Below are 25,499 nucleotides of genomic sequence, written 5' to 3'. Positions count from 1 at the left end.
GTGTTACGAACTTCCAACCGGTGGTACCAGTATTACGAACTTCCAACCGGTGCCACCAGTATTACGACATCCAACCGGTGCCGCCAGTATTACGAACTTGTACCGCTGCACCACGATTACGGCTTTGTGGTCCCGTAGTGCTCGTCACCCGTTTCGTGACAGAGCGTTGGTAGCGAAGACTCCGAGCCTGGCGTCGATGAGAATAACAAAAGGGACTTTATACATTATATACAGGTTATCATACAGGACATGAACGGGTCGGCACTGGGGCCGAGTGCTCACAACAAACGCGACTGTTCTCGCACGACGACGTCCGGCGAAAACGCGTTACACATCTCACCCCAGTCGGGAGCGACACTCTCTCCCGGTGGGGTCGGCAGATCCTGTTTTCGAGCGGCGTGTCGCTGCTTTTATAATCCCCGAGGCCCATTGTCACTCAAACGGCCCAATACAAAGTCAGCACACGACGGTCGTCCGAGGGGTCCAACCAGCGACCGCGCTGGCCACTCGGTTCAAAGTTCGCGCGCGCGGTGACCTCCCGGCAAGGGAGGTGCGGCGCCGGGCCGTCGGGCACACGCGGACACGTCAAAACACGCTGCTCCGCCGAGGCTTCTCCCGCACGAAGGCGCAGCATCTTGACTTGTGAAGGGAGAATTATGGCGCTCGCAGGATAGATTCTGCATCTTGCAGATTCGGGATCCGGGCTTGTGGTAATGGCACAACAACCCCTGACTCGCCAGGCTATTACCGAGTCAAAATCAACCCTGATCTTTTAGTTCCCCCAATTTTGACCAAACAGTTCCAACCACCCCTCCAAACAGCTATCCATTTCTCCTCGATTGCCGACAAGACCAGAGTACTATTGTTGTTGCAAAACAAAAGGGTCGTTGACGATGCAAACAACAAATGAAAACAGCCAAACATAACTTAAGTGGCCTAACCACACGAACAGCATGTTTCCAATCTATCGCAGTGGCGTACTTATCGCACGTAATGGTGCCACTGAACAATCTGGTCAACCTCACAAGTACGTAATCACAAGCGCACTAGCCTTGTGGTCACTAAACAAAACACGTACTTGCGTTGTAGGCAAACTTTTCATTACGCTTACTCACGTTTCTTTCCTGAAAGTCCTACAGGACACGTGACATAAACGAACAATTAAACTCGCGGGACTTACACACTCCGCAGAACCCTTAAAATGATGCGTCTTCTACTAACTCTCTCCACGCATACTTATCAGAGAAGTCAGAATACGGCTGCCCTCAACACAAACGAGCAACCCCGTCATAAATCTGCTTCCTTCCGTCCACACAGGACATGCGCTAATGGAACTAAAAACGCCTCTCAGTGCAACTCATGCACTCACTGAAAATCTACGCGCTTAACCTTAGAAAATTCAAAACTTAAAAAGAAAGAAGGTTAAGTAAAACACACGCGCGTTACGATAGGCCTCTCAACAATAACCTTGACCCTCAGGTTACTCACACACACACATACACAAAAAAAAGCCTATCTACTTATTAATGAGCATCTCGCAAGACTACATGTTTACTTAAAACACATCTTTCAAATCTTGAGCTTCTCGAACGAAAACATAAACAAAGCTCAAACCTTACATATTGAAAGAAATCCTAGTCTCAAATCGCGAAAACATTCCGACGCTCAAAATAAACAAAACACTTCATTTCTACGGAAGCTCTCTTGGCCTCCCTTTCCAAACGCTTACGTCTGACTCATACTTTGAGTCGAACCCGCGGTGGGCGTGGTTTGAAAGCTACTCTGGCTGCCGAGAGACAACAAAAGGGCTGATTCACTATCAGCTCCCCCAAGACGTTACGGTCTCCTGCCAATTTGCGTCCTCCCGCCCCGCTTTCAACACGAACTCGATTGACCGCGTCGCTACTCCCCATCTGGTCTCGTCTTGCCACCTTGCGTTTCTTCGAACTGCACGCTGAGCTATGAAAAGAACTACGGAACGACGAGGAGTTTAACAGCCTCGTGCCCTTTGTCCGCGTCCGTGCAGAACATTCTTCGCGGTCCCCCTTTGACCGGTGGCTCGCTTGTTTTGGATGCGTCAACATCGTCAATGACGACCGCACCTTTCTTCTTCTAGCGCCCTGCCCATTTGGGTTTCTCGCCATCTTTGGCGGCGCTACATTAATTACCGTCTTTCGGTCTTTACCGCGCTTCTTTTTACGGCGCTTTCTCCTTGCACTCGTTTTCATGTCGCCTTCTCGTGCCTCGTGCTGGCCGGTACACATTTCATCGGCCCGGATCGGTCTCTTACCCGCACAGTCAGTGATTTTCCTTTAAATCAACATTCTCTCTGCCTCGACTGGCGGACAGCTCAACCGACTCTGGCACAATGCAGCAGGCTTTACTCGAGTTAGACAACTCGCACTCTTGCGAACTGCCCTCTGCTACATTACCCAGCTCACGCTGTGCATCGGCACACAGCCCGTCGGTATCGATCGCTGTCTCACGCGCACAGTCCGAATGATTAACAACTGAATCATCCCTATCTAGGCCATCTAGACTGGCGGAGAGCCGCACCGATCCCTGAACAATGCAGTTGTATTCTCTTGAGCTACGCAGCTCGCAATCCTGAGAATTACCCTCAACTGCACCGCTCAGCTCGCACTTCACTTCTGCACGCACATCTGGCTCTACATGGGTGCCCGCGTCTGTCGTGTCAACAGTACCCATTTCCTCGCTAGCAACCTCGCTAACCTTACCAGCGACGCACACACGCGGTAACTGTGCCAATTTGTTCGCAGCTGGCCTAGCTGTCTCCACAGTCATCTGTTGGCACAGCACCTCGTCGCTCTCACTCTGGCCTTTAACGGCCTCTATTGCCACTAAGGCATCGTTAGCAGCTAGCCTTTTCCCTTCACTTATGAATCTGCAGCTAATCTCACAGGCACTACTCTTTTCGTCGGCTTCTGGCGAAAAACCACTAGACACTTGCTCATTCTTTCGCTCTGTACTACCTACAGAATTCTCAGACAGCCGTTGTCTCTGTGCCAATAACTGATCACAATACTGTATCTCTTTGATCAGTGCTGCCTTCTCTCTCTCATACTTTTGCTCTCGCTCAAGCTTACGTTGATTCTCACGTTCGCGTGCCTTCTCACGTTCGTGACGCTGACACCTAAAAGTAAGTTCTTGAAGCTCATGCTTCCGTTCCTTCTCGCGTTGTTCACGCTTACTCTCACTCTTAAGTTCACGACGCTCCCGCAAACGTACACGACGCACACGCTCCCGTGGCTCCTGTATCACTTCCCAAGCAAGCTCAATGCTTTTGTCATCATTGCCACTATCATTAATCGCCTTTATGATAGCTGGCGTTTCCATCCGTTCGTCCGCCTCAACTCCCAAATCGTCGCACACCAACAACAAATCTAACCTCGTCAACCTTCTAAGATCCATGGCAGCTGCCCCGACAGGTGGTTAAAACTGTTTTCCTTAATTAATTTGTGCAAAGACACAATGCAACAAACTCCCGATTCCCAGAACTATCAAAATTGAACACACAACCTTTGAGTCTGGCGAATCATAAGGAAAAAAACCACGCGCTCACTTACGGTTGCAGCACCCTGCCATCCGGTTCATTCGTCCGCTGCTCCCGGTTCCTCCGGACTCCCTGGGTCGAAGGCTCGCTCCTTCTTCGCAACTCCCAGTTTCTTCGGACCTCTTTCGACGAAGGCTCTCTCTTCTTCGCTCTTCCCGGTTCCTTAGGATCTCTCTTGACGAAGGTTTATCCGTAGCGCTGCCACCAGCTGATGCATTCGGAGGCGATCCTACCGCTGCCAACCAGATGTAGGGGTTGAAGGACGGACTTCGGGATGGAAGCCCAAACTTGGGAGGATTTATTCTACATTATTTACAAGGAGGTGAGCGTCAGGTAACAGACGTACTGTCATTACGGGCCAGCAGCAACTCGGACGCTGCGGCCCGCGGCAAGAAGTTCGAGAGAGGTGAATCAGGGAATCAGGGCATATCCCAGAATGCTCAGGTCTCTCTGGAAGGCTTCTTATAAACCCCTCGCGCACTGTAAGTCACGTCATGTTTGACCAATGGAGAGTCCGCTCCGATGACGCCACTTTCAGCCAATGGTAGCCGCCCGTGTCGCGGTGTCACACCTGGCGGCTTTCTGCGGTCTTGCCTCGCAGACTGGCAATGCACTTCTAACGAGGAGAAGGGGAGGGCTGCTCATGCTCCATTGTCGGAGGCCCACCTGCTAATCCCGGCGGCGCACGAACTTGTTGGCACGTGAACTTGTTGCCTTAAACTTGTTTGCTCGGCCGCTCCTCTGGAATGTGCTTTCCTGCTTCGGCATTCCTCAATTAGCTGTGCTGCGATCCGATGTGGTCTGGGGAACTCGAAGTAATCGCAGGAAACAGCTCCATATCTAACAGCAGCGGAAACGCACTTCGCTACTCGTGTAATTGCGACTTCTGTAAGTTACATGTTCATAATTACCGATATACACCGCCGTATAACTTTCCACGGCTCGTTTCGAAGGCAACACCGCATTCACTAGAGGCGCGTTTGTACCGCTTGGAAGCATCGAACTCGTGGCTGAGTGGTAGCGTCTCCGTCTCACACTCCGGAGACCCTGGTTCGATTCCCACCCAGCCCATCTTGGAAGTTGCTTTTTATTTATGAAGTGCCTGCCGTGATTTATCGCTCACGGCCAACGCCGCGGACGCCGACGACACCGGCTTTTCTGCGACACGAGCTCCTTAACGCTATCGCGTTAAAACAGCTTGCCGCAGGTGGGGACCGAACCCGCACGCTTCGCATGCGAAGGGCCCCTCGGTTAATCCCCTTCCTTCTCGTTGATAGCTTCTTGTGGTTTTTCCTGCCACATTTGCACATTCTTTAGGTGCACGGGAAGCACTGAATTTCTAAGTGTGTGTGTGTGTGTGTGCGCGCGCACGCACACACTTGTTAGAGGGCCCCTCGGTTAATCCCCTTCCTTCTCGTTGATAGCTTGTTGATAGCTTCTCGTTGATGCGCGCACAAATGCACACGCGCATTTGTGCGCGTGTGCATTTGTTTGTTTGTTTTCTTCAGTGAAATCTGGCAACCACCTTTTTGGCTGATGCAACATGAAAGGAATCCCATGCAACCCACCAGGCACAGAGCTAGTGCTCCCTCCGGGCTTCTTATCGTCGTGTGTTTCGAAATACTAAAAACATGCGTGCTTACCGTACGAAACGAGTAGACGAGTGCTTGTCTGTCTTCTGCAACCGAAACACTGTGCACACTATCAGGAACACTTCAGTGGCAACGGAAACAGATCGGCTTGTCATCAGAAGTTCTCCACTCAGAAGGGTTGCGAAATCTGAGAGGACAATACAGGTTGTTGCGAGGCACAGCTGTCGGCATCAGTCTGTCAGGTTGGCAGACAGGGCAGGCAGCAGTAAAAGCAAGGTTGGCAAATTCTAGCCGCACAACTACCTGGATGAGGGAGATTGCTGGTGCTGATAGGTCAGTGGCATGGTCAAGTGGGCGTGGATGATCGGGGCTGGACTGGCAGCTTCAAGCTCGCGTGATCAGTGTCACATTCTCGTTGAAGGGGGGTGTATTGGTAAGGTGGACACAAGATGATGTCACCGCCATGTTTGGGGGGACGGGATAACTGTGGAATGATGCAGCGGCTTTTGGCCAGCTTGAAGCGGTGGCATTCCTTGACAATGACGTCAACTGTGGAAACATTGTAGATCGACAAGTTGAAGGCGTTGTCTGCGATCCCTTAGAGTACGTGAACTACTTTGTCAACCACGGCCATTTTCTCGTTTACTTTCCAAATAAACGTTTGGTATGTACGAGACATGCGATTCAGTGGAATACTGCACTCAGATAGCAAGCTCTCTTCTTGCAGCCAGTCGGGTTTCCAAGGAGGTTGCGAAGTTTGTCCTCGAAAGCATCGCAGCTAGACATGCAGTGTTCCGCCCAAGTAGAATATTACATTTCTGAGCATTATGGTAGGGTCCCAGAGGTTGTTCTGGCTAACACGCTCATACATGCTGAGTCCATCCTCAATGCCAACATTAGCTTGTCCAGAGAATATGCCAGGGTCGCGGGGATTGATAAACGTGACGTACGTTGTTGCTGGAGCCGCAGGTGTAGATGCAGACGAGGTGTTACTGGGAGCCATGGTGGAAAGATGGGTGCTGCGGAGTTCCGTGGGGAAGGTGGGGAACACCAACCTCCACCAAAATGTTACACGAACAATGGATTGAACACTAAAGACTATTTGCAAATTGCATTTACAAAAACAACTGCAGCGCTGGCCAGTTCAGCTGACAGCTCGAGACTTGGAAGCAGCTCATCTTTGTTGCAGCACCTGTGCGCATTGTCCAAAAAAAGAAACCTGCAATATGCATGTAGCAATATATAATCATAATCATATAATAGTTTTGACACATAAAACCCCAGAATTTAACTCAATCAAGGGGAGACATTTCTGCAATCGCCAACCAGTATGTCTAAAGGCTTGCAGTAACCACACCCGCAAAAGAAAAAAAATCGGGCATCAGTTTCGTGGATTCCCAAAAAGGCTCAGCAGACCCCCATTTGAGAACCACTGCACTACAGCATTGAGAAACCACAATCTTGTGTGCAGGGTGTTATTGCATTACAACGCTGCCCTTTACTCCAGTGCACAAATCTACAGAGTTTAAGTGTCGTTGCTGATGTCTCACAAGAAAACGAGCAATGAAAATTTTGAAAAGTGATTGTTAGTAAAGATAAATGTATGAAAGGCTGCAGAAGATGCATTGAAAGACCCAGCTCAGCCTACTTGTGCGATGCTAAAGGGGTCCTGAATCACCCCTCCGGCTTCATGAAAAAAACAGTCCGTGGATAGCATACGCTGCTGTGAACATCTCAGCCAAATTCTGCAATCGTGCGTGGAGTGTGGAGCTCACAAGCAGAGCATGAAGTCACCTTTTCTCAAATGCTCTCTTTTCAACAGAAGCCTGCTCTTAACTCTTTTCTGGGTGCTTTATTTCGTAATATAGCAGATTCCCATACACAGCTGCTATTGGCCAGTAGCTGACATCAATCAAGAAGGGTGTTTGGATCAGTGCACTTCTTCTTACTGTTATGTGTAGTCTATAGAGACGCAGATTAATAAGCAGGCTGAATTAAGCAAAAAACTGCTTTTGAATTTCATTAATAATTGCATACTTCTGGAAGAATGAATGAATGAATGAATATTTTACGTTTAATGGCGCAAGGGCCAGGTGTGGCCAAAGAGCACCATGCTAGGCTGCCGGCAGAAGCCAACTATTGTCTGCTCATGCGCAGCCGCGGCAGCCCGCGTAGGAAGTAAACTTTGGCCACCCTGCTTATCGGTGTCGTAGCTGTCATGTCTTGTTAATTTCGACTAGTTCTGAACACTCAACTAGCCTCGAACCAGGTATTGATAGCACTTCAAAATTCACAAGTTATATGTGGCTACTATCAGTCGGTCAAGCTGGTGCAGAACAAAGCCGGTTTGCACCATGTAGCGTGCCCAAACTGAAGCCTATGAGCATGGGCGTGCGCTCAAGCCCTGTTGTGCGCAAAGGAAACACTGCACACATGCACTACAGTTGCATGTAGCTGCGACGAGTCCACTGACTGAGTGCACTGCAGCTTGCCAAGGACAACCACATTTGGCACGTCATAGGTGCCAAAACTCGTAGTAGTGTCATCTACCTGAGCATTCAAAGTCAAATGAACGGTGACGTTCAGTAGGCAGAGCATTGTGGGCATACCCAACTCCACCGTAGCCTTCGCAGTGTAAGTCATTGAAGAAGAAGAAGAAGCACTGCATAGGGGACGTTTGCCAATAACTCCACTTCTGCTGAACGGTCAGAGCCATATTTCACCAGATAGAGGGCGCCCCGATGAGCAGTCCTGTTTCTGTAATCGTGGCTGATTTGTTAATGCAACACGTGGAAATGGCTGTGATGATGTTCTTGCCCTTCCCTGTCAAAATGTACTGTCGCCATGCAGATGGCGCTTTTGTCATTGTCGAAAAGAATAACCTGCATGCCACGCATGAGGCGCTTAATGCCATCCATCATGCCATTCAATTTACATGCGAGACAGAAAATAATGGCAGTCTAGCCTTTCTAGATGTGCTGGTACGTCGGAGCAAAGGAGGTTCAGTGGAGACAACCATATATTGCAAATCTTGCGATAGCGGGAGTATGCAGAGTTTTGACTCTCACCATCCTACAGTACACAAACATGCCGTGGTACATACGCTCCTGTCTCGTTGCGATGCACTGTCGTCAACGCAAACATTGAGGGAGCAAGAATTAACTAATGTTGTTGCTCTTTTGCATAAACAGAGTTACCTTCAGCAATTCATCAACAATACGCGACGCCGCATGCAGAGACCTTGCGAGGGCAAGGCCGAAAGGTCGGCTTCCTTTGTGTGCATTACGTATGCCCGCGGTGTATCAGACGCAGTGCGCAGGGCTTTATGGCCTTTGGGTGTTTGAACTGTGTTCAAACCCTCGTACACATTTGCAAACATGTTCCCGAAGCCAAAGGACCGCACACATCCGGACGAACAAAGTGGTGTTGTCTACAAGGTTGACTGCTTGGACTGTGGTGCCAGCTACATTGGCGAGACGGGGCAGCGACGTCGCACTCGACTCAAGGAACACTTAAGGGATGCTACAAAAGCCACCCATGCCACACGTGCAAAGACGGAACTGGTGGATCATTGCTTAACAAAAAGACATGTTCGATTTTGATAATGTAGCCACGTTAGCACGGGAACACCGATGGGGCCCAAGAAAATTTGTGGAATCATGGTTTATCCATCGCAATTAATCTGCGTGCACTTCTAACTGTGGCTCCCTGCCGGATGTTTACAGCAGTATCATACATAAATAGGATGTATTTTCGCATTTGTTGCCATTTACGTACTGACGATGCCACCCGCATAGGTAGCAAAACGTCTGTTTTTTTTTATATTTTATTGTTGAGTAAGGCCAGTGATAACAACACATTGAAGTATGAGTTCCCCTGGCTTTTGGAATACTTTTTCACATAAGATAAATTGAAACTAGACTCTGGAATTTGGAGTATTTATTCATGTAAGGCTCACAACCCACTTTAGAGTGTGAGAACTTTGAAAAAAAGATACAAGCATTACATTGCTAGATGGCATTACACTCAACGTCCATTTTTTGGACTCCCTTGAAGGCGCGAAAACTTCCCAAAGATCGAGCAGTCCAAAAAAATGAAAGAATGTATTTTACTGCCCCCCAAGGGCTCAAATCGTAACAGGCACGTCTGAAATAACTCTGAAGGCCTGCCAGTACAATTACTAGGCGTATCGGCGCTCGTACTGTGACAGAAGAAGACGGGTGCACGCGTGTATAATTAAGGAATACATACTGTGTCCTGTGACCATTGCCTCTTCCCACTCTTGGTATGTGTTGTATCTCCGGCTGGCACATGCGGGGCAGCCTTCAGTCCAAGTTAGCATAACAATGTCAGCCAAATGAAAGTCCCCTTATTCGATTAGTGGCAGTAATATATATAACCAAGGGTCACCTGTGGCACCTTCCACTATTACGTAACATAGCTACAACATCCCCCCATCTAGAAATAAGCCGCGATTGATGGATCAATTAGGTTAGAAAATGACATAATTTCATTTGATAATCTGCAGACCACGCAGGTGGCCTTTTGTCTGGTGTTGAACGGTGCAGAGCTGCTGGTGGTTAATTCCTTGTTGGTGATGTCTGAACTGTGCTGTTCTCTGTTCTTGACAGTCCTGTTATCTGTGGCGGCTCCGAGAAGCCTTGTGTATTACAAAACTGAAAGCTTGCGATGGCAGCAGGAAGAGACTGCATATCATGCGCCACAGGATATGGCACTAACTGTTCACAATTCCACGTGTGGCCATCCTCCAGTTTGTAGGGGTCTTGGTGCCGCTGCCTAACTATAGTCAAGGGTTGTGAATATCTTACAGCGCCTCTGGGAATATGCCCTGGCAACCTGACCCGTACTTGCTGTCCCAGTCAAAGTACCGCACGTTTGGCGACTCGCCGCCTTTCCGTGTACTGCTTGCTTGCCTGCTGACGTTCGGTCACTCCACAACACAGCACTTGCAGCTCTATGTCTGGCCTCCGGAAGGGCCGAGCACCAGGAGCTTCGACGACCAAATCCAGCTTCATTCTTGGATGATGACCATGCAGCAGCACAGCAAGTTTTTCATCTGCTGTCGCATGTGGGGTGCCCCAGCGTACACCAAGGTACTCCGGGATGACATCCCTTGACCCTTTAAGATGCTGTCTACACAATTGTGCACAGTAGCACAGTGCATCAATAGCAAGAGCACAGATGAAAGTAATGGTATTTAAAATGTGTTTCATACATTTTGAAACACTTATTATCGGAACTGTGCTGCAATTTTGAATAATGTGCAGCATGTTTTAGCAAAATGAGTGGGAAGGTAGATGGTTGGGTGTTTTTACTCTGTGTCAGTATGTTGTACGTAGCGGGTTCACTTCTTTCATTGTTTTGCACAATGTCATGCACCAGGCATAATTTTCAAGTGGCTGGATAAGCGCTTTTCAAGCTCTTAAAAACACAATAGCATATCTTCTCATATTTGATGCTCCTGTAACAAGTTTTCGCATGGAGTCAAAATTTTGTAAACTTGACAAAACTCGCTAAACATTTAAAAATTCTTGATCTTTTCTGTAGCTGTACATTTTCTATGATTCAGAAGATGCAAGAGATGTGGTGAAAGCAAGTTTTCAATCAATGGGATAAAGTGGCGTCTGAAAGGGTTAAGGACCACCTTTCCTGCAAACACACTTGGACGCAATCTTTTAGCACCCGGTTAAATTGTTCAATCTGTCCGTTGGCTTGGGGACGGTAGGCGATCGAAAAGGCATGCTTGATGCCTCTGTCTTGCAGGTGTCGTTTATACTCAGCTGATGTGAATTGAGGTTCAAGGTCACTCACAAGTTCTTCCGGGTAGCCTTCCCTGCTGAATACACCCCGCAAAAGTGATAGCACAATGTTAAAGGACGTGACACTAGCAATGAAACAGACTTCTGGCCATTTACTAAAGCAGCCAATTAGCGTTATTGCAAAACGTGCAACTGCAGATGCATGAGCGAATGGCTCGACTATATCAATGCCCATTTTCTTCCACTGCGAAAGGAATTCTACCGGTTGTAACGGGGGCACTAATGGTTGCGCCGACAGCACAAGACTGAATCAGCTGTTCTACTTGTCAATCCATTCCTGGACACAAATACTTCCGCCGCAATCGTTGTTTCATCCGTAAAATAGCGAGGTGCGACTCGTGGGCTGCTTCCAGGAGGCGTCCTGTTAACGCTACGGGAACAACAAATCGCTCACAACGTAGAAGACGCCCTTCTGCGACAAACAGCTCCTGTCGAATATTATGAAAAGAGACTGCACCAGGAGGCAGATCCCTACTTGACGGCCATGATGTCATGATCCACTGGATTATGTCCTGCAGCATCGGATTCTGCGAAGGGTCAGCAATGAATTCTTCATGAGTTATGCATGACGAAACGATGCATATTACGTCGTCAGACCCTTCTGGCTCCAGGTTTGCCGCGCATGTAACTTGAGGCAGTCTTGACAGTGCATCAGCCACAATGATTTCAGTGCCCTCGTTAAATTCTATTGTGTAGATATAATCAAGCAGCCGCGCATGCCATGTTGCAATTCTTAAGGGTTTGCAACCCAATCCCTTAGTGGTCAAAAGTCACCAGGGCCTGGTGGTAACTGCGCAAGGTAAATGGACGGTTCCATAAGTACACATGCCAATGTTCGCACGCCCATACACGTGCTAAAGCTTCAAGATTGCCAGTCGAGTACTTCTTTCCCATTTCTGTCAGTCTGCTGGAAGCAAAGGCAACAGAAAACAAGTCTTGACCATCCCACTGCTGTAGTACTGCTCAGAAACCGATTGCGGAGGCACCAGTTGTAACGATTGTCTCCAGGGCAGGATCAAACAGCTGCAAGCACATGCCCGATAAGAAATGCTGCACTTCTTCACAACAACATTGACACTTTTAATCCCACTTGAACTCTGAGTTCTTTCACAGCAACTCATGGAGGGGCTCGATCAACTCGGCGTATAATGAAATGAACTTAGCGTAGTAGACCGTTATTCTAATGAAGGAGCGTAACGTGGCCTTGTCCTTCGGCGCAGATGCATTCTCCATTTCATCAATGTTGCTTTGCAATGGCCGCACACCCTTATCACTCACGATATGGCCGAGGAATGAAAGTTCAGTCACACTGAACATACACTCACACATTCCCTTCAGCCTGTTCTTGCTGATGTAGCCCAAAACTTCTTAGAGGTTTTCTTTATGTTTGTCAGGCTGATTACCAAGAACAATTATGTCATCAATGTAGCAGAAGGTGTTTCTGCAAGTTTGCAAAATAGTAGTAATCATTTTTTGGAAAGCTGACGGTGCTGAAGTGACACCGAAACAAACACATTTGAATCGGTACAGTCCTCGGTATGCAATAAACGCTGTTAAATCTCGGCTTTTTTGGCACCAGGCAACTTGGCGATAGGCTGCAGCTAAATCCAGTCTCAAAAAGTACCTTGTGCCATGCAGCTTACTGAGGAGCTCTTCAGTGTGAGGCAGCAGGAACTTCTCGACGACAATCACCTTATTAGGTTAACATAATCAACGCACAAGCGTATTAAGCCGCCTTTCGCACAACAAACAGCAACACCCACTCAAAGTTATCGATCTATTCAATGATACTTTTGCATTCAAGACGCTTCAGTTCCTCAGATACCTGGTCCCTCGCAGACAATGGCAATCGTCGCAATTCCGCAACAACCGGAGGTATGCCTTCACGAACTCAGACCATACAAACGAAGTTTTTAGCTAAACACAGCATCCCATTGAACGAATGTGCAAAATCAGTGTAAAACGTCAATTTACAGATGCAGGGCAATGATCGTCCAGCCCCAGGACGTCTGTTCCTTCAGGTACGACATGAAAGTGCATGTCTTCCTGGTGGTTGCGGAAAACCACCGGAGCGACGAAACGTCCCTGTATGCTGATACGGTTGTGTAAAAAAATTGAAGAGAGTAGCCGAAGATGACTGCAATGGCGTAGACAGCTTGAGCTTCTTGTGTAGTTGCAGACAGAATTGAGACTGCAGAACTAGCGCCCAGCAGCAGCGAAACAGTTATAGCGTGTGCTTGCACGTTGATGTGTACTCCTATTGTATGCCGTTGGCCAAAGTGGACAACTGTCATGACTTGAATTCCCTCTTCGTCCGTGACTTCTCGGATAGCCAAAGGTTGCCTGTCCTCTAATTTAGTTCTGCACATACGCTCGAAATGACCGAGTTTACCACACTTGTTGCACGTCCTCGTTCTGGCTCTGCACACTGAAGAACTTGCAATGTGCCTCGAAGAGTCGCAGCGAGAACAAACTCTAGAGGAGGGTGGTGGCTGGTGTGGCACCGCTCTAAAGGCTGCCAAACGTTCCAGTGTCATAGCTGATGATGCATGGCGCTCTACTGCATGCACATCCATACTTTCAAGTTACAATGAGTATTGTGCCGTTGCCTCAATGGTTCTGGTAATGTTGAGTGCACGTTGCAGCGTCAGAGTAGAACCCTCTAGCAGTGGTCACTCCCGTAGCTGGCAGTGGGTCATCTTTTCCATGAGTTGATCTCGAATCAATTCGTCTACCTGCGTACCGAATTCGCATGTAACAGACAACTCACGAAGGCTTGTGAAGAATGAATCCACCGATTCCCCCGGCAGCTGAGCTCGCTGGCGGAACCATTGTCGCTTGACAATGACATTAGTTGTAGCAACGAAGTAAGCTTCAAGCTTTGCCATGGCGAAGTCAAATTCATCCAGACTGCTCATGACCGTGTCTTGCTCTTTTCTTGTCGAAACTGACACCTCTGCTTCCGGCCATGCGTAGAAAATATGCTGCCCTTCCACGCCCAAACAGTAAAAGAGCACTTTGCAGCGAGCAGTTGGGTGGGTATTGTTCCGTGAGGCCAGCAGATAATTTTCAAGGAGCCTATGCCACTGCTTCCACGGGATGGTTGGCTTTCCTGCCGCTGGTAGAAATTCTGCTGGCTGAAGCAGACTCATCTTTTGGGGTTTTTTAATTTCTTTTTATTCAGTGTTCTCTGGCTGACCTTGAGACTGAGGTTGCCATGGTGGTGCCACGCTCGCTTAGATCCGCATCAATAGATACTAAACGCTTAGCATACCTGTCACTAGTTCGCTCTATACTGGATTATGGAATAGTATATTGGTTTCCCTTCCGTAAACAGTATAGAGCAAAACTGGAGAGCATACAAAGAAAACTGATTAGATTTATTTTTAATAAGTATCGCCGTCTTGACTCCCCCACAGAACTATTAAGGCAAGCTGAACTTCCCACTATACAAAATCGAGCTCGACTACTTTATCATAAGTTTCTTTTCCTTCTTAATGGCAGTATGAAAATCAATGCGAGTGACTACTTACTACGGACAGATAGACATACTTCTCAAACGAAACACACCAAGCACTTAACAGAATACAGATTTCACAACGACATACTCAGGTACTCCTTTTTTTCCAAATGCAATCCGTGAATGGGACATGTTACCTGATGACGTTGTCACCTGCACATCACTCGAAACTTTTATCGCCAAGTTATCAAACAATGCTCTGTAGCTGCGATCTGCACATAGGTGAGCTGCGTCGTACAATGGCATTCCGATTCACTTCTCAGTGTCTTGTATTCTGCCCTGATATAGATACCTGCTGAATCTTGTCTCTTGCGCATTGCACATCCAATATATTTACATTTTCTTTCTTTGTTCTTCTTCTGTGTGCTAAACCTTCCAACATGGCGTTTACTACTATTTTTCCCCACTCCTTTTATAGAAATTGTATAATGAATATAGAGTGCATATGTACTGCCTTGATCACCCAAAATTATCTATGTCCGCACCTACTTGATCTGTGTTCTGTTGAATATGTATCCTGCCCCTTTCCTGCAACAGCCTCAAATGTGAGGATAGCAGTATGTTCAAATAAATAAAATAAAATAAGTAGCCTTCTGTGTCGCAAAATAAACCACCAGTTGGAAGTTTGTGCTCACTCTGTTTTCCGTTCCTTTTCATTACCCCTTCCACCTTCCTTTTTGCTCTTTCTGAGCTGTGCTAAAGCCTAAAAAAGCTCATCTTCAAATTTATTCAAGTCATCCTGTTGACTCATGTGGCCATCTATTGTACCTACGACTGGCACAGGCGAGCAGGCTTCAGCCCAAGTTAGCACAACAATGTCAGCCAAACTAAGGTTTCTTTATTCGATTAGTCGCCAGAATATATACAACCAAGGGTCACCTGTGGCGCCCTCCAGTATTATGTAACAGAACTACAACAGTATGCTTCACTTCACAATTCAGTGCGTCAGTACCACAAATGGCCACTTCAGTTTCCACCTGCGTGCTACGAACTGCTGTCTCTCCATCTGCTACGCCGGCATTGCATAAAAGTGCATGTGTGCAATGGCGACAGGTGTGATAAAACGAGTAGGTTTCAAGAGTGTAGTATGTTTTAGGGCCTCAAACGACGAGAAAGGACAAAAATTATACTGAAGCCATCATGTTTTCAACGTGACAGAAGAAAGCGCGGACGTGCAACTGAATGTTCTGAAAGGGCGATGCGTGCCACAGGCCAATGTAAACCTGGAAGCACACGCAGTCACCATCCAGGTTAGTTGCATTCTTATTTTTTCTGCTTATTACCGAGTAAACGATGACACTTGCGTCCGACATGTGGTGTAACAGATCTTAAAGGTATCTGACAACCGAGTGCAATAGGTGCAAGCAAAACGTACAATCTCCAAACGGTGCTGCAATTAATGATGCCGCAGCAGTTGTGCGAAGCTTTCTGTGCTGTAGTTTAGTTGTTTGTGAAAGTTGCTCGGGCGGCTTGAGTGCTTGAGTAATAAAGGTGAAGCATGCTGTTTCTGATTTTCTGTTTTGGTCTCGGTCTGGCGCCATGAAGTGTCATCTGTACCTGCTAAACGGACTCGACACGCATCTGGCTGTGTAGCAACTGAAACTACGCCAATATTTCTTAGCACACGATTACTATAGCGTTAACGTTAGGTGCCAGCTTTGCACATGGTATCTAAGCCATCACGTAGCACAACACAAGTGTGGCACGTCTTCACTTTTATGCGCAGAGCTGTCAAGGGACCAAAGCAGTAGTGGTGGAGTAAATGCGAAAATTCACGCAGTCCCTGATGCATTGTGCCATGCTTCCGGGGCTCCTTCCTTACTGTTCGCCTTTATGAACTGTGCAGTCTGCTGATACGTAGCATGTAGCGTATCTTTTTCCTGAATTGCACCCAACTGACTGATGCCTCTTCTTATGTACCTGTCAATTTGTCAGTTTGCACTAGGGTACCCATATGTAGTCAATGGTCTATGCCTAAAAACATGCGTGCAGTTTTGTGGTAGGTCAATGGAAGAACAGGAGCGTACGAGGGAGAAGCTGGATCCGCCAATGGTTTTCCGCCTACAAAATGTAGACTGCAGACTCGTGACCACTTTGCCGGCTGCCATTCGGTTCCGTCTTGACTGTAAAAATATTAACCTGTATGGAGCGTAAATTCACAGCGAACTAGCGATAGCATGCAGTTTGTAGATGTCCACGATTACTTACTTCACACAGCATACACTGCGAATTCAGCCTTCCCACTTGTCTCTGAAACATGGTCGGGCCGGAAAACTGAAAAACTTAGTTCCAAGTGGGCAGATCCTGTAGCTATTAGCACAGTTTACAATGCAGAAATTCATACGCGACATTGCAAAGCTCCACTGACAACCTGACACGGCTCAACTCATGGGCCTGCTGCTTCACTAAGCATACAAGATGCTTTTACTTGCTTCCGCACTGCGGCGCCACCAGTTCATTGCATGTTCCCCATACACTGACTCTATGGGTTATTGTGGCGGTGTCAAGAAGGTGTCTGAAAAATTGGGCGTCCAGAAAATCAGTCGTTGACTGTAGTTGCCTTTCTGGCGATGGCATTAACATCACCACATCCCTCACTCAGCACCGAACCACAATTTTGGCAGATGACACCGATGAAGTGGTGCTGCATGGTTAGGCCTAGCTGGCAGGTGTTGTTGGAGGCAAGTCATTGTGGGAAATTTGCCATTAAAAATTTTGTACCAGCAGACTATATCAGCCATCGGGCATGAGATCACATGCACTGGGTTAGACTGACAGCCATGTATGTGTTGAGAAGTTTGGGTCCACGGGTGATCAGCCGGCACGTACCGCAAACCCTTACCAAGTTCACGTGTGCATTTACTGGATGTAATAGTGTAAGCTTGCCCACACAGGTATAAAGCCAATAAAGAACTCCCAACTAATTTTGAGCAGCTTGGCCAAAACTAACAATGTCGCGGACTCAACGCCACATGTGCAGTATTTATGTTTCACGACTACCTGTGACGCACGCCGGGCTGCGCAATGGCTGAACACAAAATGTACCTACAGCCTCGATCGGCTGTCATGAAATGTCAATTTTTATTTCAGTGTAGCACAACACTGAGCGAGAATCTGTAAATGAATTTTATGCTGCACTGGCACTCCAAAAAACAATGAAATCAGCTTTACCACCACATCAATTTTTTTTTTTTTTTCTGGATTGCCAATTATTTAGACATTTTCTCAAGTTTGAAAAATTTGTCAGCGACCATAAATGTGTTTATGGTCAGCTGTCAGTGGTTACGTTATTTTGCATAAGTATGCGTGCCGTTTGTGGCTTCGGTGAGTATAGCTATAAGCCAGCCTCATGCAAGGGCTGCATCCAGTAAAAAAATCTGAAAGAAAAGAAAAAGAATGTGCAGCCTTTACACAAGTAAATACGATAATGTTCCAAACCAGCTTGTGGTCCACAAGAGATGATGTAGTCTGGGGGCCTCTGGCTTAATTCTGACCTGGCGTTCATTTAACCTGCACCAAAATTATGGTGCACAAATGTTTTGGCATTTTGCTCCACTGGAATGCGACGAGTAATCAAGCCTACAACCTTGTGCTCAGCAGCAGGATACCCTTGGCTGCCATGGCAGGTAAAGAAATTAAGCATTTCATTTGCAACAGTTTAACATGGTCACATACTCACTAGGCTTTTTCATCTCGTGGCTAGATCATAACGTCAGCAAAAAAAAAAAAAAAGCTTTTGAGGCCCATTCTGTGTTGCATCAAACAACCTACTATTTGTGCCACTTCACTCGGTGCATATTGTTCATCTACTACAACCACAGTAGCAGCTTCTAAGCCAATGTGCATGGAGTCGGATTGAGAATTCAGCTGTACGGCAGCACAGAAATCGCTGGCCTGATTGCAAGTGCAGACGCCTCCAGAGACACCCACACCTGCAAAACAGAGCAGCGCCTGTTCATCCCAAGCATCTTTATGTGTGCTTTTGCTGTGTACGTATTGGGCCTCTACTTATGGCAAATTCGACGACTCCACCCACATGACTGCACAGGTTTGATGATGCAGAAAGTCAAGCTGGTTACTCTACCCAGGCATATCAGATTGGTGATTCAAAAGCCTCAAAATAATTTATTGTTTGGTCTTTTAGAGACACCAATAACTTGAAATGAGAAAGTGGAAGCAGCTGCTGCTCACCTGTGGAGAACAGTTTCAAAAGGGAAGAGCAGCACATCTGCCACAAGTGAACCAATGAGTGATGCTACCATTTCTTGGAGAAATGAGGCACCTTCTGACGGTAGTTCCTGCAACCACAAAAGTTTCGGTTTGATAATTGTGTGTACACTGCTCAAGCATTCGTAAAAAACAGACCCAATGTTGCTGACTTAGCATAAATGCACAACAGTAATGAACAGCTTATAAGAGCTGCAAAAGCTCTGGGCTCACATGATTCGAGGTCTGTTGCTTCTACTTTGGCCAACAGCATAACCCAGATGTGGCCACCGATTAGAGTCAACCAATTGCTCTATTTATTCATGCATGTGCACCAAAAGCATGTTTAGTGTAAAGGTAAGGGTAAGTCACATTTGCTTAGTAGGTTTTACAGTGAATATCAAAGATAAATAAAAGACGCAGCCTTTTGAAGGACCATGTAGGTGCTTCAGCAAATGTTCAGCTCAACAGCATTGTTAAATCGAAAAACAATTTGGACCACTAGTCCCAGTACAAAATTCGCCAAATGCAGAACTTCTGAAGTCATGGCAAATTTGTGAAGTATAATTTATTTTTTTCACTTGCAGCAACAAAGAGACTGTAGTATCATCTAGCGTGCCCATGGAAAATCAGCCACACATGCAGTCTCTCGTAAACTTCTAGTGCTCTCCATGAGCTCAATTAAGAGTAAGCTTTAGCTCGGGCCCAACTCCGATACCGCGTATTCCAATACATATAAAACGCAAAAACGCTTTGATGAGATAACCACAGGGCCAATTTTGATGAAATTTGTTGCTTTTGAAAGAGAAAGTTAAATTCTAGTGACTGTTGCTAGCAGAATTTTGATTTAGGACCTGAATCATTTCAAAAAAATTTTTTTAAATTCAAAAGTTCGAAAAAGTAAAAGAATGAAGTTTACAAATTCGTAGCTCTGCACCAGAAACAAATATCGCAGGTCTGTAAACTGCATCCGTGAGAGCATCGAAAGCGGATAAATGTGATAGGTCAATTTATATCTTGCGTGAATTTCTTACATTGTTCACAAGGGCTTTACAAAAGTTCTACTCTAATGGTTGGGGCCAGGCATGAAATAGATGGTAGCTGGCCCATGCCATCGTCCAACTTATCGACGCTGAGGACATTGTTGAAGGGAGAGACTTGTTCTCATAGAGAACAAGGAATACGTGATTTATTTAGAGTACCTACATTACAACGTTACAGTTCATCAGTCTAACATGACTGAAAGAGGAAACACACTCAGCAGCCACAACATAGCTGCTTATAAACACTCTGTCCTCCCTAGATCCCTAACTGAAGGAAAATGGCTGTTCGACCAAACGGAGCATCCAAAGTCATTGCAGCCGACCTGCCTTTGAGGGGGAGGGTTTACCCACTCACTTCCGCACAGGTTGCACTGACCGCACTAAGGTGAGTGGGTTCTCACAGACACGGTGCTGCCCCCAGCAGGCGTCTCTTGATCCCAGAGTCGACTCTGCAGACAGCAGCCGCCGCGTCTGTCCATTGACTGACAACTTCTAAGCTGCATGATATGGCACCACAAAATATCTTCCAGCAGCTCCCCTGCTCCAAACAGACCGTGCCGGGAACGGCGCACACACTAACGATACGTGCTCCGCCGCCGCAGCCACAGTGGCGCCGATGTCCTGTTGACTCGGCGCATTGTCCTCCTTACAAAACGAGCCGCCACCACAGCCATGGTTGCGCCGATGGGCTGGGAACTGACGTATTGCCGTCCTTTCAAAGCGAGCCCTCACAGCAGACATGGTGGCGCCTTTCTGACGGTTGCTTCCCCGAAGATCGCCAGCCCCCGCCGGTCAAACGTAACAGTACTTACATAGTAGTGGTTTTTCTGAGAGCCATGTATAAAACGAATTTTGTACTATTAGGTGCGATTTTACAAAACTGCGATATCGTTTTTCATTGTTGTGTTACAGAGCTGTAAACTTCATTGTATATAGTATTCCAAAAATTTTCGATTTTTGCCAATTTTTATTAAAAAGTTTTTGACTTAAATAAAGAATTTGCAGCCAATAGTCACTACATTTTAACTTGTGCTTTTAAATGCAACAAACCTCATGAAATTTGGTGCACTAGATGCCGAGAAAAAGATGGCTGTGGCTTAGCTAAGGTTAAGCCCAGGATGCGAAGCATACTAGCCTTTATTTTAATTGTTGAACCACTGTTTAGCCTGGTGAACTGCTGTTGCTTGGCTATATTTGGTTCGGCTAGACGAAGAAACAACTCATGCGTTACTCTGCTTCGCCTTCAAGAGTGGAACGCGACAGCGTTCCCGTCGACCCGCCAGCGACTACGCGCCCCGCATTGGACGCGGTGAGCGTCGAGCAACGCAGCGTTCGGCGCGGCAACGAAATGTGCGCCTGAGCAAGCGACGCACGCCTGAGCCTTAGAAACAGCTCGTTTCTAAGGCAACACCGCATTCACTAGAGGCGCTTTTGTACCGCTTTGAAGCATCGTACTCGTGGCTCAGTGGTAGCGTCTCCGTCTCACACTCCGGAGACCCTGGTTCGATTCCCACCCAGCCCATCTTGCGAGAGTTGAGCGACGGCGCGAGTTGGAGCCTCGTTTCTCCCCTGTCGTGACGTCACGGTGTCACGTGGTATGGCATGGGGTCAAAGGTCATTGAAGGCGACACCGCCGCGCCTGAGGAGCTGGGTTGAGCTCTCGTGATATGCTTCGCATAAAACAATTTCTCCTATCTAAATGCATGGGATAGGTATTTAGATAGGAGCCCCTGGCCTAAAGCTTCCTCTTATGACTTGGCTATTATCTTTACACAGTAGGCTTGAGTTCCCTCTTTTTTCACAGAGAATGTGCTTTGATGGAGGTCAGAAGTACTCATTCAACAAGTACAGATATTCAAAAATGCCACATAGTGCTACACAATTCACAATTTCCATCTGAGTGCAGGTTATCTGCTGCTTTAGTTATTCAAAGTGATCAGGGCTGCTGCATGTTATCTTTTATGTTAAACTCTTGCAATACTCGGGTACCATAGCTTAACACAGGGACGGAGAACCACAACTTGCCAGCCATATGTAGCTCCTTGCAAGACTATGTGTGGCTGCCTGTAGGCAGCTTCATCAGGAAGCACCTTTCCCGTGACCTCATATACAGAATGTTTGAGCCAGTTTATAGGGCTAGAGATTTTTCAAAAAATACTGTGGTATCAGCCACTTTCAGGGCTTTTGCATTAAAACCTATGAGAAGAGAGTGCATGGGCACACAATGCTGAGAACAAGTTGTCGTCCTTGTAGTTTATTTTCTCACATATGCTGGGCCACTCATCATGTGGCAGCACTATCAAATTTACTGCCTCATACAAAAACTTGATTTTCAAAGTGTCCCTGAAATGGCTTCGATAAATTTTGTAGACAGGTAGGGGGCAGCTACAGTAAATAATTCGTGCTAAAATTTAAGTGAAGTGTCTCATATTAAGAGAGCTACAGACGATTACAAGTTACCCTCCTCGTTAGACATGTTTTTTTTTTTCCTCAACTCGTTCGCTACGTCATGATGTGATGTCGTGCTGTCTACTCCCAGTTGTGTTGGAGCCTGCGCGCGAACGCTCTCCAACGGCTCCACTAGCCACCTGGCTGTACATACCCCGCAAGAGCTATAAGAACAGCATGAGTTAGCGAGCATTCTGTCGCATAACTGAGCATGTCTGGTATTCCGGTATCCACAAGCGAGCTGGGTGTTTCGATGGATGGATGGAGGCATAAAATAAAGCCCCTCCATAACAATACCACTGTGACAAAGGGGCTTTAGCATAAACATGAGCAGCCTGCACGGTGCAGCAACCTGGTGGTGCAGAGCTTAACCAGCCAAACACATAGCCACTATTGCTGTAACGAAGTGCAAGACATTTTAAGCATTTAAAGAGACAACATGTTCATGATGACACTCCTGCCAAAAATTTACCCCAGCAGCTAAGTAGAATAGACTTGGTTACTGCTATATTAGCTCTGTGTTTGTCTAGTGGAGATCTGTGGAACCAGGTTGCTGCGCCATGCAGGCTCTTCATGTTTGTGCCTCTGCTCATCCGGCATAACGACCAGGCACAGTTCCCTTGCGCTTGTGTTTACCCAAACATCGTACATGCTAAATCTCTATATTATGGTAGTAATCCTCCGCCATGAAGTGATAGCCACATGAGCACAGATGCTGGCCACGATTGGATCGACAGCCCAATGCGCTGCAGCCACTCCGCTTGCAAGTTGCCTTGCAGAGAAACACGATGTCACAGCTTGACATGTTGTCGATTACTAGATTTACAACCCACAACATTCGATCCTTTGTGCTTGCGAAAAGCAAGCTCGAGACCAACACTAACCGCACAGCTCACGTCAACACGGACAACACTGCAACAAAAGCAGACACTTGCAGTGTGTCGGAAGTGCTTGTAGCTGCCCAGTTGACATCAATTGGGCTAACTATGTCAACTAGGAGGGGGCGGCTGGAAACTCAGGCAAGCGGCGCCGGTGTGATCAGAAGCAATGAACATCTTTTGAACTTCATAATAAATTACGCGCTTTACGCAGAAAGCTTAAATGCAACGCTTTATGATCGGAAGCACCTACCATAACTCAGTATGTTTGTTCAAAATCAAAATCTTTTTGGGATCCCTTTAAGAATCGACAGCTTGCTAGCTTTAAAAAGCCTCGACGCCACATGTTTGATTTACAATGCATAGCAACCTCTGAAGCAATATTACATAGCACATATCCCTGCAACGGCATTTGCACTAACAAGTGGGAGCCAAAATCAATACACACACTGGAACATCTATGCAATGCCTCACTTTTTTTTTCTGCTCATTATTTGACTCCCAGACAAAGTCTAAGAGAAGGCCATAGCTAAAGGCAATATATTGCCCGACTTGGCCCTGGCCCCCTATATACAGTGCATGCAACTGAACACACAATGATGTATGTGTCTAGAGCAAAAGCTGAATAAATGTACAGCTGACATTCTTCGTCTAGGCTGATGAGTCGGCTATGTGGTTGAACTGTGAGTAGACATGTCATAGAGGGCATTTTTGTAAATCCCTGGTTATAACTTGAAATGATGAACCTGGGGCATCTTGAACATTGGAAAGTGTGGCTGCATTTATACATCGTGCATTTGCAGTGTCATATTCAAATGTAATATACGCAATATTTTCTTTAAAAGAAGAATTAGCTTTCCATAGGTGACGTGCTTGTTCCCCATGCAAGGGTTATGCAGCTAATTCTGAAATAAAAGAGCGAACTAACATTTGTTTTAGCCATACAGGTATTAGTTTGTGTATTTTATATATGCTGCCTGTAATTCGAGATAGATCAGTTGCCAGATTATTAATGTGCTTTTCAAGAAAAGTCATCTCTAAATCACACACCTAAAAATTTCTGTTCACTGACCTGTTCCAATAAGCAGCCTTCACACGTTAAGCTAATAAGCACTGCAATTTTTTGTTGCAGCTGGTTCAAAAATAATAAATTTAGTCTTGTTTTGTATTCAAGCTGAAGCCGCTCATGTGTAACCATTTTGACAGTTCCTGAAGGTACAAATTTGGTATATGCTACTCGTAATTCCAACATTGGCACTATTTTCTAAACACCACATTTTCACTCTGCTAACAAAGACATTGGTATCATCTGTGTTCATCACTATATCAGGGCAATCAGGTATTTTTGTTATATCATTACCATGAGTTAGAAACCGCAAAGGCTCTAAGACAGAGCCTTGCCGTGCTCTCTGATTTATCATCAATTTATTCGACAATAAAGAATTAATAGAGAGATATTGGTAGCAATTTAATAGGTGCTGCACAGTTTTAGAGCCACTCCTTGTACACCATACATTTCTAGCTTCTTGAGTAAAATAGTGCATTGAACAGTTTCGAATACCATATTTAAGTCTAGAAATAAACCAATGCATGGGAGACTTGCACCCAAACAAAGGCACTGTTCAGGCTACTACGACGGCAGTATCCTGATCCTCGCTTCCTGGCAAATGAAACCAATGACGATCAGAGCATATAATGTGAAGAAGAATTAATTTGAGTTAAATTAATCAGTTACCACTGCAGTGAACAGGTTAAATATTGTAGCGGATACGAAAGGCGAAGAGAACGAGGCCCGCAGCCGTCTACCATTCGTTTCGAGGAAGACACTGTGAACCGCGACCCTCCCGTGTGCTACAAGTGTCGTTCCACAGGCCATGTAGCTCGGTATTGTCGCCAAGCTCGTCAATCACGTAGGACACCATCGATGTTCTCGCCACCCAGAACCCGCACTTCACATGACTGGCAGACGACCGATTTGCTTCCAAGGGATCACTTCTCACACGAGACCAGATGCAGCAATTCGCCAGCATCTGAGTGGAGTTTGACGCCACCAAATAGCCGTCCCCGTCGCTCTCCGTCCCCTCGGCGCCGTTCTTCCTCACCACCGCCGGGAAACTAGCATCCACAGCCAATGGAGGTGTGGTCGCCAGACGGTCTTTGCAAGAAATAGCTCTGCCTGTTGTGATGTACAAAAACAAAGTGAATGTCTCGATTGACGGAATACCGACCATGGCGTTAGTTGATACTGGGGCAACTGTGTCTGTGATGAGCCTCGCTTTCAAAAAACGTCTAGGCCACAAAGTTATGTTTTCTTGGAACGACGGTATTACCTTTCGTGGAGTAGGCGGCGAGTGGCTTCATCCCTTTGGTGTTTGTGCGGCGAGTGTTTTGTTGGCTG

The 25,499-nt window shown here is 46.6% G+C and overlaps 1 protein-coding gene across 3 annotated transcripts in view; it reads right to left on the bottom strand.

The window, feature by feature from the left end:
* Positions 1 to 25,499, bottom strand: part of LOC135907253 (mitochondrial outer membrane protein SLC25A46-like) — a 47,942-nt gene that overhangs the window by 11,375 nt on the left and 11,068 nt on the right. Inside the window, exons 8-10 of one of the 3 annotated variants that reach the window (XR_010565947.2) lie at positions 18,718 to 18,824; positions 16,735 to 16,776; positions 16,554 to 16,649 (exon numbers count right to left, since the gene is read on the bottom strand). Coding sequence is in view for 2 of the 3 variants with exons in the window: in XM_065438948.2 (XP_065295020.1) it covers positions 16,758 to 16,776; positions 18,718 to 18,824 (126 nt within the window). In the remaining variant the exon portion in view is untranslated. The remainder of the gene's footprint in view (positions 1 to 16,553; positions 16,650 to 16,734; positions 16,777 to 18,717; positions 18,825 to 25,499) is intronic. The other 2 variants (XM_065438948.2, XM_065438947.2) reach the window with 2 other exon arrangements.

This window comes from Dermacentor albipictus, chromosome 1, assembly GCF_038994185.2.
Source record: "Dermacentor albipictus isolate Rhodes 1998 colony chromosome 1, USDA_Dalb.pri_finalv2, whole genome shotgun sequence".
Taxonomy (NCBI): Eukaryota; Metazoa; Arthropoda; class Arachnida; order Ixodida; family Ixodidae; genus Dermacentor; species Dermacentor albipictus.
The sequence above is the reverse complement of the archived record's forward strand: the minus strand, read 5'-3'. Positions and strand labels throughout refer to the sequence as shown.